Here is a 14,028-nt window from a genome sequence, read left to right as displayed (position 1 = left end):
CTTGCTCCATGCTACACCTCCAGAAAAATGCTGACATTCTTCAAAGAGAGTTGGCTAAGAGTTTTAAATTGACCTGGAAACTCTCCTGACCTAAACACAAATGAGAATCTATGGGCAATAACCAAACGCAGGATCGCGAAACAGGACTGTTCAACTGTGAAGAAGCTAACTCCTGTTATTAGGACCTGGTACCACGACGAAGGGCTTGCCAAAATGTGTTCAACATTCGTCGATTCTATGCCAAAGCGTGTATCCATTATCTGTTATATTATTGCAGTGTATTTTTTTTTCAAATAAATATTAATTTTCCAAATAAATGACTTATTTCATAAATGTCCCAATTAATGTGCACACTGCTGTAGAAAAGAGCAAGGCGACGAGGTTAACAAAAAGTCCAGGTAATAATAAACTGAATATCAGATTGGTGGGAGTATGGAGGAAGAGGATGTATTCCTATATTTGGGAATGAACATGTCATCAGATGCGTCTATAAAACATGAGGGGAAAAAGGCGTGTAATACGTAGAGGCATCTGTAGAAATAAATGATTATCTATGGAGGAAAACACTGAACAATATTCTAAACGAGAGAGCACAAGCCAGAACACAGTACAAAATACATCAAATAAAAAAAAGTGATGCAATAAGACAATTCACAAGGAACGCAGGAGAGAAAGATGAATTATAATTTACACCTGGAAAATCCTAGAGCGACTAGTCCCAATTCTGAACACAGAAATCACTCCCTACAAAAGCAAAAGACTCGGCAGGCGATGCAACATCCCTCCAATGAAAAGCAGGGATGCCATGAGTAAACTAAAAGATAACACAGCAAGTGTCAGTTGCCCAAGGTTCTGCAACTGCCTCCCGGTATACACAAGGGGGATGGGTACCAATAGATCCCTGGCTGTCTTCAAAAGGGAGCTGGACAGACACCTAAAGCCTACCTGACCAGCCGGGCTTTGGTTTCGTACGTTGGACTACTTGCGGCCGGCAGTAACAGTCTGGTTGATCAGGCCCTGATCCACCGCGAGGCCTGGTCATATATTGCCGCGGGGGGCGTTGACCCCCGCAATATCCTCCAGGTCGACTCCAGGTAGGCAGGCAGACTAAACACAGGGTCTGAGACTTCAAATACCTCCCCCCCCTTTAAATATACATTAAATTGTCAATATACAGTATAAACCACCTCCACATTTTATTTTTCTTGCAAAGCCTCAGTTAATTTGTCATAATTATCTCCCTTCCCTAAATCCATGTTGATTTAGGTTGTGTGGCAAACATTACCATAAAAACAGTAAGATATCATCTTATCACTCTTTCCAAGTCTTATGCCTGATGAATCTGTTGTTGGTCTCTCGTGAAGGCTCCTTCACCAGGAGGAGGAGCAGCTACGTCTGCACTTTTAAGTCTCTGCTGTTTAACTTGAATCTCAGTTCCGCCTCAAAGAACACCGCGTGCTTCTGCTAAAGGTATTTGTATTTCCTTACAAATATGTGCCACAATCAGCCCCAGGTGCTGCCTGCTTGGTTATGTTGCCTGCGACTTACCAAATATATGATTGAACTTTGTACGTATGAAAAATCATGCAGGATTTTTTTTCTAATTTCCTGAATGGCTTTTTGCATTTTGTTGTTTCTTAGTATGAGTACATTAGTTCATGTTTTATATCTAATTTCTGTGTGCAAATTTTATTTCCAACTTTTTGAGTAATTTACAACTTTTTCTCTTATTCTCTAAAGTCTATTTCTGTGTTTAGTCTTTTCAGTTTTCTCAGCTGTGCCTATGTTGAAGTGCGAACTGCTAGCACCAACAGCCTGACAATCAGGAGACAGTGGACCGCAATGGTCGATGATCCCCAACAGTACCGAATGGCAAAGATATAGAGCTACTTCTGTTATAGTTGTTTCTAGTCATTACAAGCTATTACAGAGGCCTTCCTGACGTGTTAATACAGGCTCCTAGAGAGCCACAAGTGCAGAACAGAAGCTTAGCTATTGCAGCGGCATCCCTGGTCAGTGGCAGCGTAGCAAGAAGCAAACAAGAGGCGGTGGTGCTGGGGTCCACGTGTAACAAGTGGCAACGCTGGAGGAGGAGGAGAGCAAATACCAGTCCTCACGCCTCGCCCCACACGTAGGCCAGCTAACTCCCTCCTCTCCCTCCCCCCCCACCTCTCTCTCTCTCTCTCTCTCTCTCTCTCTCTCTCTCTCTCTCTCTCTCTCTCTCTCTCTCTCTCTCTCTCTCTCTCTCTATTCCTTGACTCCCGACCTGCTCTATGCATTGTCCAAAATCCTTACCCGATACTCCTTGCCTAACACTTGTTTCTCTCCTTGTTACTTACAATGCCGTACTTGCTGCTGGTCCAGGCAAAAGGAACTGCTAGACAAGGCCGCACAGAATGATAATAATGATAAATGAAAGTATTAAAGCCGCTCCTACAATACCTGGAGAAGCATAATGTAGATAAAGCAAGTAATTATACAGGAATTACAGGTTGAACGTTTAGAATGATTGGAGGTTTTATAACGAAAATAATGATACAATAAAGCTAAGCACTAAACCCAAAGGTTTATAGAGCGCTGCTAAAACGAAAATAACCTTTATGAATTTCAAAACATGTTATTTGATTAGTAATACTGATAGGAAGCAGACCAAGGTGTGTGTACTCACCTAGTTGTACTCACCTAGTTGAGGTTGCGGGGGTCGAGTCCGAGCTCCTGGCCCCGCCTCTTCACTGATCGCTACTAAGTCACTCTCCACACTCACACACACACTGTGTGTGTGTATGTGTGTGTGTGTGTGTGTGTGTGTGTGTGTGTGTGTGTGTGTGTGTGTGTGTGTGTGAAGTGTCTAGTCAGAGGGGGGTGAGGGAGGGGGCGTAGAAGGGGGGTAAGCATTTATGCACACAAAATTATTATCAGCCATGTTCGAGTACCCTGGTTACCTAGAGGTTATTCCGGGAACCAACGCCCCCGCGGCCCGGTCCATGACCAGGCCTCCCGATGGATCAGGGCCTGATCAACTAGGTTGTTACTGCTGGCCGCACGCAGTCCAACGTACGAGCCACAGCCCGGCTGATCCGGCACTGACTTTAGGTATCTGTCCAGCTCTCTCTTGAAGGCAGCCAGGGGTTTATTGGCAATTCCCCTAATGCTTGATGGGAGGCTGTTGAACAGTTTTGGGCCCCGGACACTTATGGTGTTTTCCCTTAGTGTACCAATGGCGCCCCTACTTTTTATTGGGGGCATTTTGCATCGCCTGCCCAGTCTTTTACTTTCGCAGGGAGTGATTTCTGTGTGCAGATTTGGGACCATTCCTTCCAAGATTTTCCAAGTGTAGATTATGATATATCTCTCCCACCTGCGTTCCAACGAGTACAAGTCAAGTGCTTCCAAGCGTTCCCAGTAGTTAAGGTGCTTGACAGAACTTATACGTGCAGTAAAGGATCTCTGTACACTCTCTAGATCTGCGATTTCACCTGCTTTGAATGGAGATGTTAATGTACAGCAGTATTCCAGCCTAGAGAGAACAAGTGATTTGAAAAGGATCATCATGGGCTTGGCATCTCTCGTTTTGAAAGTTCTCATTATCCATCCTATCATTTTCTTTGCACGTGCGATCGTGGCACTGTTGTGATCCTTGAAAGTGAGATCCTCAGACATTACTACTCCCAGGTCCCTTACATTATTTTTCCGCTCTACTGTATGGCCGGAGTCAGTAGTATACTCTGTTCTAGTTATTATCTCCTCCAGTTTTCCATAACGGAGTAGTTGGAATTTGTCCTCATTGAACATCATATTGTTTACCGTTGCCCACTGGAAAACTTTGTTTATATCTTCTTGGAGGTTAACCGCGTCCTCAGCAGATGACAGCCTCATGCAGATCCTAGTATCATCCGCAAAGGATGATACGGTGCTGTGATGTATATCTCTGTTTATGTCTGATATGAGGATAAGGAATAAGATGGGGGCGAGTACTGTGCCTTGTGGAACAGAGCTCTTCACTATGGCAGCCTCCGATTTAACTCTGTTGACCACTACTATTATACATGATAGTTACATAGAAGGAACAGTTTAACTATGTCTCCCTGTTATATTCCATTATATAGTGTTATAATCTGTCAGCTTGAGCTTGGAGACTTCAGTAGTGCAATGAGGACATCACCAGTTATATCATTAAAATGTCAGCAGCTACGGCAACCTCAAAGGTTACATATCCGAGGATTGCCTGTCCCATACACAAGAGATACATGATATATATGATTTTTTTTGTAAAGACGCCATCACAAAACTGGACGACAAAAATTATAGAGAAAAAAAAGGGAGGGCAACTTGGACTACATTACGTACGGCTTGAAGAATACTATATATACATATGTATATATAATAACATGGCACACTATGTTATATGCTTAAGACTACATGCTTAAGCAGAGTGGAAGTGGGAGAAGGGTGAGCATTCAGGGGGAGAGGGCGCTAAAGCGGGGAAAGGGAGGACGTTAAACGGGGAGGGGAAGAGAGGAGAGTTGGGGAGAGGAAGAGAGTTGGGGAGGGGAAGAGAGTAGGGGGAGGCGGGAATGGTGTACGTGGGAGGAATTGGGGTGAGAGTAAAGGGTGGAGCTGTGCGCACGCACGTGGTGGTGACGGCCACAGTTTACGTAACATGACACGTGGCTACGGCCATAACGGAGCACACAGTAAAAACGTGTTGGCTGACTGCACCTGTGTTAGTGGCGGCGTCCCCGCTGCTGCTGCCGCCCCGCCATCCCTCCCACCAGTAGTGTGTGGGCGGCTGCCACCCACCAGTGTTATAATATAACCAACACTTTTCTTTCCCACGCACTATCTCTCCCTTATACTTCTTCACTAATACTGCACTCATCTCAGTCACCAATTATACTCGGTAAAACAAACAGCACACGGGGAGTGTGTGGCCGGGGAAAGCAACACTGCAGGATCCGGCAACACTGCCATGCTGCCATATTGTATTTGGCAGACAGACAAGTGTAGCAGTCAGGCACAACCGTACACCGCCACATTTCTTCAACTTCTCATGCACACATACTCAACATGTACTCAATTTTACTCTTCTCACTCGTATGCTGGTATGTGACATCACCAACACCTGTGGAATAGTTTAGTCACCTTGTGCTGTGAACCTGGGAATTAGGTGATGTGCTGAGGGAGAAGGATGGGGTAGGAGGGGTTGACACGTACACAGGCATGCGTACACGCCCCCACCCCCCATGTGCACTCTCGCATGTGCTGGCTTACTCGCCAACTCACTGCTCTTCAACTTTACATGTTTGAGGATGGTATCACGAGGAGCGGTAGTGAGCACCACCTCCCCCCCCCCACATGGCCACACCTCAACAAATGAATGGTCCACTGCCGCACCTCATGACCAAGCGAATGCTTGCTGCTCTTCTATATCAGATAAAAACCTTTCGTTCACCCATTGTACAATATGAGCGTATTGTTACTAACGAATTAAGCAAGGCTGGTATACTCCCCGTTCCCACACGTTGCTCTTCCTTTTATCCAGTATGATTATTAGTGTTACCTATACATAATTTAGGGAAAATGAAGATAAACTAAAGTAACCTAATACAAAATAGCGAATATTTCATTATGTTAATGACGATCATTCAGAAATAAATGCGAGTACGAAAATGGTTTAATTTTAGACTGGTCAGGGAAGACCGCGCAGGCTGACTACATCATTATAGCATAATTATATACATCAACAATGTGCTACTACACGATACTACATGATAGTTATACAGGAAACAATGTCAATTTCGTAGTGAATAACTGTCACACTGAGGCGGGAGACTAAGTGTGACAATGAGGCTTTACCTGTTGACGGTCTCGGAAGTCACCGCGCCCCGGTCCCAAAACGGGTCCAGTAGCTACAGGAGCTTTAAAGGTTTCGTTCCGGCAGAGCTGGAGTTACTATTACTTCTCGTGTGTAATACGTGAGGGGGGGATGGGAGGGTTACTCTCCTGCTCACGTCATGTTCCTGACGTTACATACACTGTCATGCTCCTGGAGTAGCTTCCAGAGGTCACCACCCCACGGGCCCGGTCCCTGACTAGGCTTCCTGGCTGCTGGCTTGACTGATCAAGCTATTGATGCCCGCCACCCACAGTCCAACGTATGCACCATAACCCGGTTGATCACGAACTGCTGAGTTCCCTTTTTAAAAAAAGCTAAGGGTTCGTTGGTAATATCCCTAATGTATGAAGGGAGGGCTGTGGTTCGTATGTTGGACTACGTGGGGCCAGCAGTAACAGCCTCGTTGATCAGGCCCTGATCCACAGGAGGCCTGATCGTGGACCGGGCCGAAGGGAGTTGATCTCCAGAATAACCTCCAGGTAGACTCCAGGTAGGTAGGGCGTTGAAGAGTTGCGATCCCTTAACACTGACTGACTTCTCTCGAGGTGTACTCATCGCTCCCCTGCTTTTCATAGGAGGTATCCTACACCGTCTGCCAAGCCTCTTGTGTTCGTAAGTAGTAAGTTTGGTGTGCAGGTTTAGCATCAATCCTCCAGTATCTTGACTTAAGAAATCGTAATGACACGGCAGTGAAGGGACTTGAACTAGAGTTCGTCACGGCCACGCTAGCTGGAGATTCGTCTGTAAAAACTTGCATTTGTGGTCACAGAGGTGCCTGTGCTAACCTTCCTATGGTGTAGAAATATACCTAGTTGGATGAATCTTATTGTGGCTAGCTGGTCTAGTGGTTAGCGCGACGGGCTGGAGTTTTGAGACTCTATGACCGCGGGTTCAATCCCGGCCGGGGGTATGGTTTTTTCTCCAGTATCTTCCAGTTGTAGATTATAGTGTATCTTTCGCCTGCGTTTTAAGAGGTATAGTTCTAGGGACTTCAAGTAATTCAGATGCTTAGTTGTTATTTACGAGCTATGAAAGTTCTCAGCAATTTTGCCTGCCTTGAAGGTGGTCGTTAGAATAAAGGAATACTCCAGTCTAGAGAGAACAAATGATCAGTAGAGCCATATCACTGGCTTAATATCCCTTGCTTTGAAGATTGTAGTTATCCAACCTATCATTGTTTAAGTACAGAAAGAGATATTTACCTCCGTATACTTTGCTAATATACCTTTTATGTGCATGTACTACATCAACTATCTTTTACATGTGTAAACAGTACAGTGTGAACATTATGAGTTGCCATGCGTCCTCGGCTGATTTTGTGTGTGCATTTATACGAAGTGTATGATAAATTTATTCATTACATTATGCAGCTGGTGGTGCACAACCAGGGTCAGTCTACATTTACAGGTTGGTTGTGTCGAGACTAATGCAAGTAATGTATATTTACACTTGTTTTAAAATGTCGATAAGGTATTGCAACAATCTGCAATGTTTACATATTGATATATTTTTAAGGTGTATAATGTAATAAAATTTCCTCTCCACTCTTCCCCTCCTCCTTCCTATCTCTTTCTTTTCTCTCTTATATATACAATTTTTGTTGTCCTGCTCTTTTGATGATACAGATATCTTTCTCAAAAATTCCATTTCTCCTGGGTTACCTGGATACCTGGAGGTTATTCCGGGGATCAACGCCCCCGCGGCCCGGTCCACGACCAGGCCTCCCGATGGATCAGGGCCTGATCAACTAGGCTGTTACTGCTGGCCGCACGCAGTCCAACGTACGAGCCACAGCCCGGCTGATCCGGCACTGACTTTAGGTGTCTGTCCAGCTCTCTCTTGAAGGCAGCCAGGGGTTTATTGGCAATTCCCCTAATGCTTGATGGGAGGCTGTTGAACAGTCTTGGGCCCCGGACACTTATGGTGTTTTCTCTTAGTGTACCAATGGCGCCCCTACTTTTTATTGGGGGCATTTTGCATCGCCTGCCCAGTCTTTTACTTTCGTAGGGAGTGATTTCTGTGTGCAGATTTGGGACCATTCATTCCAAGATTTTCCAAGTGTAGATTATGATATATCTCTCCCTCCTGCGTTCCAACGAGTACAAGTCAAGTGCTTCCAAGCGCTCCCAGTAGTTAAGGTGCTTGACAGAACTTATACGTGCAGTAAAGGATCTCTGTACACTCTCTAGATCTGCGATTTCACCTGCTTTGAATGGAGATGTTAATGTACAGCAGTATTCCAGCCTAGAGAGAACAAGTGATTTGAAAAGGATCATCATGGGCTTGGCATCTCTCGTTTTGAAAGTTCTCATTATCCATCCTATCATTTTCTTTGCACGTGCGATCGTGGCACTGTTGTGATCCTTGAAAGTGAGATCCTCAGACATTACTACTCCCAGGTCCCTTACATTATTTTTCCGCTCTATTGTATGGCCGGAGTCAGTAGTATACTCTGTTCTAGTTATTATCTCCTCCAGTTTTCCATAACGGAGTAGTTGGAATTTGTCCTCATTGAACATCATGTTGTTTACCGTTGCCCACTGGAAAACTTTGTTTATATCTTCTTGGAGGTGAAAAAGACACGTGAACAAACACTAGGACAAGTATAGTAGACGTTTAGGTGCTGGAACCTTGATCACTTCAGAAGTGATCAAGGTTGACACAAACACCCAAACGTTCTCTAATGACAGTCCTAGTGTCTGTTCTGGTGTCTCTCTTATCAACTTCAGAGGTATTAATTACCAAGGTGTATTCCATTGTTCTTGTGGGTATAAAGACACTGCCCACACGTGGGTATAAAGACACTGCCCACACATGTGGGTATAGACACTGCCCACACATGTGGGTATAAAGACACTGCCCACACATGTGGGTATAAAGACACTGCCCACACATGTGGGTATAAACACTGCCCACACATGTGGGTATAAAGACACTGCCCACACATGTGGGTATAAAGACACTGCCCACACATGAGAGTATAAAGACACTGCCCACACATGTGGGTATATAGACACAGGAATGGTCCCAAATCTGCACACAGAAATCACTCCCTACGAAAGTAAAAGACTGGGCAGGCGATGCAAAATGCCCCCAATAAAAAGTAGGGGCGCCATTGGTACACTAAGGGAAAACACCATAAGTGTCCGGGGCCCAAAACTGTTCAACAGCCTCCCATCAAGCATTAGGGGAATTGCCAATAAACCCATGGCTGCCTTCAAGAGAGAGCTGGACAGATACCTAAAGTCAGTGCCGGATCAGCCAGGTTGTGGCTCGTACGTTGGACTGCGTGCGGCCAGCAGTAACAGCCTAGTTGATCAGGCCCTGATCCATCGGGAGGCCTGGTCATGGACCGGGCCGCGGGGGCGCTGATCCCCGGAATAACCTCCAGGTAACCACACATGTGGGTATAAAGACACTGCCCACACATGTGGGTATAAAGACTACCCACACATGTAGGTATAAAAAGACAATATGGGACTACGTTTAGCCCAGGATATGCATATCCATGTGTGTATACACAAATGTATACAGCAGTGTATGCATAATACCACGAGCAGAGACACCACCATGTGTATACCACATAACTTATGTATAAATGGCGGGTGTGTGAATATACATGAGGTGTGTGCGCACGTGTTGAAACCCAGCCAGCTGGACATGTTGAGGGTCACCTGCTACCCACAGTACGTCAGTCACCAAGTACTACCCACAGTACGTCAGTCAACAAGCACTACCCACAGTACGTCAGTCAACAAGTACTACCCAAAGTACGTGAGTCAACAAGTACTATCCACAGTACGTCAGTCAGCAAGTACTACCCACAGTACGTCAGTCAACAAGTACTACCCAAAGTACGTCAGTCAACAAGTACTACCCAAAGTACGTCAGTCAGCAAGTACTATCCACAGTACGTCAGTCAGCAAGTACTACCCACAGTACGTCAGTCAAGCACTACCCACAGTACGTCAGTCATCAAGTACTACCCACAGTACGTCAATCAACAGTACTTTCCACAACACATCAATCAACAAGTGATATCACAGCAAATCAATCAACAAGTGTTACCACAGTAGTTAATCAACAAGTGCTACAACAGAATAGTTGCTTCCATCTACCAAGTAGGTTGCCTTGATCATATAAACATTCACACCCCCCTCCCCCCCCTCTCTCTCTCTCTCTCTCTCTCTCTGTGTAAACAGTTAACAAAAGTTATGCCAATTTTTAGTATGTCCATTATAAATTACCTGGAAACTTAACCTTGCTAAAATAAAAAGTCCATAATATAACACACCCTAACTGAATTACCCTATCTAGGAATTTCCTTAAATTTAATTAACTTTTTCTGCAGGAGAAAAGAACAGGGAAAAGGGAGCAAGGAAAAAGTTATACGGGGGAAAGAGGCAGGGGAAAAGGGGCAGGAAAAGAGGAGGCGAGGAGAAACCGAAGGGTGTAAAAAAGGAGGTAAGCAGCCAGGTACTCTTTAAGAAGCACTGAACATTCTTAAGAGCAATGGTATACAGTATATTTGATAACGTAGATTAAGGATGTTGTTAGGGAAGCAGAGTCCAAGACTGATGTTAGAGTGAGATACTAGAATGTTAGTAATAAAGCTGAACCTTATATGTTAGTGTGAAACATACTAGAATGTTAGTAATAAAACTGTATTTTACATTTGAGTGTCACATGTCTAAAATAAATTAAGCTGCTGGGTGATTATGTACAATGCTATTACTGAAGACATGCATGCCAGACTGGCATCTTCCACATTTCCAGGTCTTGTGATTTGCAAATACTCTGCATATATATATATATATATATATATATATCTATATATATATATCTATCTATATATATATATATATATATATATATATATATATAATCAATAACAACACTGCGCTAGCCAAGGATTCGAGCCCATGTTGTACTGACCTGCATCTTGGTAAACGAGAACCACATAACGCTCTAATCCATAGGACCACCCAACCCTTGAAGAATGGCGCAGCCAGCACACAGCTAGCTGTTGGACAGCCATTCGAGGGCATTCAGAGGTGTGGGAGTTTGTAAGCAAATTTCATTCTCATCCCTGTTTGGTGTACTAGCCTCTCGAGCAGTATTTATATATTATTTGAACCACAAACGAGTGGTATTGATCAATAACAACACTGCGCTAGCCAAGGATTCGAACCCATGTTGTACTGGCCTGCCTCATGGTAAGCGAGAACCACATGATGCTTTAAACCACAGGGCCACCCAACCCTACAAGAATGGCTCCCACACCTCCGTATGCCCTCGGATGGCGGCCCAACAGCTAGTTGTGTGCTGGCTGCGCCATTCTTGTAGGGTTGGGTGGACCCCAATGGAAATAAGTCACTCTGTCTGACTTTTTTGGGTTATCCTAGGTTCTCTACACATATGCTGCTATGTATGATAATTCTATGTAACTGTATTGTGTATACCTGAATAAATTTACTTACTTACTTACTAAAGCGTCATGTGGTTCTCGCTTACCATGAGGCAGGCCAGTACAACATGGGTTCGATTCCTTGGTTAGCGCAGTGTTGTTATTGATATATATATATATATATATAATATATATATATATATATATATATATATATATATATATATATATATATATATATATATATATATATATATATATATATATATATATATATATATATATATATATATATATATATATATATATTATATATAATATATATATATATATATATATATATATATATATATATATATATATATATATATATATATATATATATAACGTGACGAATAGGTAAAGCTTGCAATTTTGAGTTAAATAGCAATGCACTTCTTGCCGAATAAGGCAATCGAAAACTTATGTATGCAATAATTTCGCAAAAATCATTCTGAATCTAACGAAACAAATTTCATTGTGCTTGTTTATTATTAACTTATTGTAAACTTATGCCTGGAGTCTACCTGGAGGGTATTCCGGGGATAAACGCCCCCGCAGCCCGGTCCATGACCAGGCCTCCCAGTGGATCAGGGCCTGATCGACGAGGTTGTTACTGCTGGCCGCACGCAATCCAATGTACGAACCACAGCCCGGCTGATCTGGCACCGTCTTTAGTTATCTGTCCAGCTCCCTCTTGAAGACAACCAGGGGTCCACTGGTCATGCCCTTATTGCTGGTGGGAGGCTGTTGAACAGTCTTGGGCCCCGGACACTTATTGCGTTTTCTCTTAATATACCAGTGACGCCCCTACTTTTCACTGGGGGTATGTTGCATCGCCTGCCAAGTCTTTTGCTTTCATGTGGAGTGATTTCTGTGTGCATATTAGGTACCAGACCCTCCAGAATCTCCCAGGTGTACATTATGATACCTCTCTCTCGCCTGCGCTCCAGTGAGAACAAGTTGGATTAGGCTAAATTAAATTGCGCTTGTTATAATAAGGTTAGGTAAGTTTCCTGGGGTTCTTTTGGCACAAAATCATTATTTTTTATATTAACATAAATGAAAAAAATATATCTTTAAATGTATAAGAGAAAAATTTAGAAAGAACTTAATTTTAAATGAGTTCTTGCTAAATGACCAGTTTTACCTATTCAGCACGACATATATATATATATATATATATATATATATATATATATATATATATATATATATATATATATATATATATATAATACGTATATATAAACTCGGCCGGTCTTCTTCGCCTTGTTTATCACACTTCACGGCTTATAGGTTAGGCCTCTTCCTCACACAATGGCAAACCTTCAACACACACACACACACACACACACACACACACACACACACACACACACACACACACACACACACACACACACACACACACACACACACACACACACCTTTCGTGGGTTCACGAGCTTTCCTACTCCCACGTCTGCATGTCTAGTGCTTGTCTGGTCTACCAGGCTGTTGCTAACGGCGGTCCACTGGCCCACGCATCCATCCTAACCTAACACTGTCACTTCCAGCCTTGCCAGCTCTCATCAGTTACATACAATAATAATAATAAAATTATTTTTATTTTCCAAGAAGGTACTACTGAATGTATTAGAAGACCAGGTTAACATTGTTTTTATTACTACATAGAAAGCCCCAAAATTACGTGCAACATTTCAGGCTCCATTGTCTTAACTAAGATGGTTTACACTATGCATTGAGAGTACGTGTTCCGCAGGACGGGTTCTGCTGCTGCTATCTCTCACAGGGGTCTCGCAGTGGTCCTCCCCATAAAATGCAGAGTTACGAAGGTGCCTTCACCAAATTTAACTAATAAGAACATCAACTGGGATCAAATAAATCATGTCCTTAATGAAACATTTTGAGAAGATATTTCAAACAGCATGGATCCAAACCAGTGTCTATAAAGGATCAACTCTGTAGTAGATGAAGTACGCTCAACGCACATTCCACTAAGGAAAAAGAAGAAATGTAACTAAGAGAGATGCTTCCTCTACAGGCGAAGACGAAGAAACAGCTTCTCAAGGGAAGCTAGATTATTTGAAATGTAGAAAGAAACACTGACTAGGGAGATTGAAATTATTGAACTTAAATTAATCTTACAGAACCCAGGAGAGACAGGAGCTAAAGACCATAAATGAAATTGAAAGAAATCCAAAATACTTTTTTTATATGCCAAAAACAAAGAAAGAACTACATCCAGCATTGGGGCCTCGCCCAAACAAGTTAGAATTTTGACAGAAAAGAAATGAATTACCGAAGTCTACATATGATACTGTATTTATTGAGCCATTAATCAGGTTCAAGATCGACAATCCAAATATTTTTTTTTATGAACGTAACTCAAAAACCTGTCAACATTTCCAAAACTTTAAACTTAACCTTAAACACCAATGGATTTTGAAAAGTCATTGACAACGTGCCCACGCACTTTGCCCCAGGCCTAGATTCGTGGAACTCCGTGTTCAAGAACTGCAAGAAACCCCCATCTCGTGCCTTATGTAAGCTATGGAGAGGACCCTAGACACAGGGTTCATCCCAGAGTCGCTAAAAACACAATATAAAACAAATTCTAACCACACAATAAAGCGAAAAACTAATAAGGCCTTAGAAGAGATAATGTCTGAGGATCTGACCT

The 14,028-nt window shown here is 43.1% G+C and overlaps 1 protein-coding gene across 4 annotated transcripts in view; it reads right to left on the bottom strand.

Annotated features, from left to right (window-relative positions):
- The window catches only part of LOC128705668 (TSC22 domain family protein 1), a 245,834-nt gene that overhangs the window by 54,716 nt on the left and 177,090 nt on the right, over window positions 1-14,028 (bottom strand). Inside the window, exon 1 of one of the 4 annotated variants that reach the window (XM_070086795.1) lies at window positions 4,720-4,894. The exons of the other annotated variants lie outside the window; for them this stretch is intronic. Coding sequence (XP_069942896.1) covers window positions 4,720-4,879 — 160 coding nt within the window. The 5' untranslated portion in view covers window positions 4,880-4,894. Of the gene's footprint in view, window positions 1-4,719; window positions 4,895-14,028 lie in introns of those variants that run through there. 4 annotated transcript variants of the gene reach the window in all.

This window comes from Cherax quadricarinatus, chromosome 19 (genome assembly GCF_038502225.1).
Source record: "Cherax quadricarinatus isolate ZL_2023a chromosome 19, ASM3850222v1, whole genome shotgun sequence".
NCBI classification, from domain to species: Eukaryota; Metazoa; Arthropoda; class Malacostraca; order Decapoda; family Parastacidae; genus Cherax; species Cherax quadricarinatus.
Note: the sequence above shows the minus strand (reverse complement) of the source record. Positions and strands in the feature narration are given on the sequence as shown.